Here is a 1,032-nt window from a genome sequence, read left to right on the forward strand (position 1 = left end):
TCCGCCGCCTCCTTCTGCGCGCGCCGCCGCGCCGCGTTGGTGGTGCCGATGCGCTCCTCCACGCCGGCGAGCTGCGCCTCCCAAAAGCCGACTTCGAGCGCAGACGGCAGGCCGTCCGTGACGGGGCCGCAGACGCGCGTGAAGAGCTGCTCGCCTAGCGCCGCCTCATCCTTCGCGGCCAAGAGATCGAGTTCGGTGCGCGCCAGCTTCTGCTCCACCTCACGCAACTGCGCCTCGATGCTCCTCACATCCTCCGCACGTTGCTGCTCGGCCGCATTGTCGTCCTTCTCCTTTTCCTCCACGTCTTCAAAGAGAACACCGCGGAGGGTGACCCGGGCGGCGGTGGCGTCGTCGAAGCGCACCTGCACAGAGTCACGGGAGAAGTACTCCGGCATGGCGAAGAGGAGCTGCAGCACCTCGTTGTCGCCGGTGGTGGCTGGCAGCGCGACCGTCGCACACCGCCGCACGTGCGACCGCTGCCGATACACTGTCAGCGCGTCCGCCTTGGAGTCGGTGCGCACAGTAACAATAGCAGAAGCGCCACCGCTGGTAGTGTCGACTGTTCCTGCTGGCATGTGTTTATATCCTTTGCTTTTTGTTCTTTAATAATAGAAAAAATAAAATAAAATTTGCTGATGTCTCTTTTGTGCTCGGTTTTGAATTATATCTCCCTTTTGTGGTGCTATAATTATGTACAGATGCGATTTTTGTGTTTTCTCGTGCGAGCTGCTCCTAAACAAGTGGAGAAAAAAAAAAGGCGGGGGGAGAACGTGCGTCGTAAAGACGGTGAGGGACACGCATGGTATGTGTGTGTGAGAGAGAGAGAGAGAGAACCACGAACGGGAATGCACGTCCTCCGTTGTTGTACGCCTGCCCCCACGCCAGGCACATTCCACGCACCGCCGCTGTTGCATGCTCCTCTGCGGGCGCCCATCCCCGCCGCCCGCTTCCGGAACGCGGCGCGAGGGCGGGCAGGAGCCGCGACAGGCAGGAAGGACTTGAGCACAAGTCAATATGGAACGGGGAAACAGA

General features: G+C 60.0%; 1 protein-coding gene across 1 annotated transcript; it reads left to right on the forward strand.

Moving 5' to 3' along the window:
• Positions 1-48: 48 nt before the first annotated feature.
• Positions 49-606, forward strand: DQ04_10141000 (hypothetical protein; the record flags this gene model as incomplete). Its single annotated transcript, XM_009316160.1, has 1 exon — positions 49-606. One exon carries the CDS (start codon positions 49-51, stop codon positions 604-606), a length of 558 nt encoding a protein of 185 aa, XP_009314435.1.
• Between the last annotated feature and the right edge of the window lie 426 nt (positions 607-1,032).

This window comes from Trypanosoma grayi, assembly GCF_000691245.1.
Source record: "Trypanosoma grayi strain ANR4 Tgr_1014_V1, whole genome shotgun sequence".
In the NCBI taxonomy this organism is placed as follows: domain Eukaryota; phylum Euglenozoa; class Kinetoplastea; order Trypanosomatida; family Trypanosomatidae; genus Trypanosoma; species Trypanosoma grayi.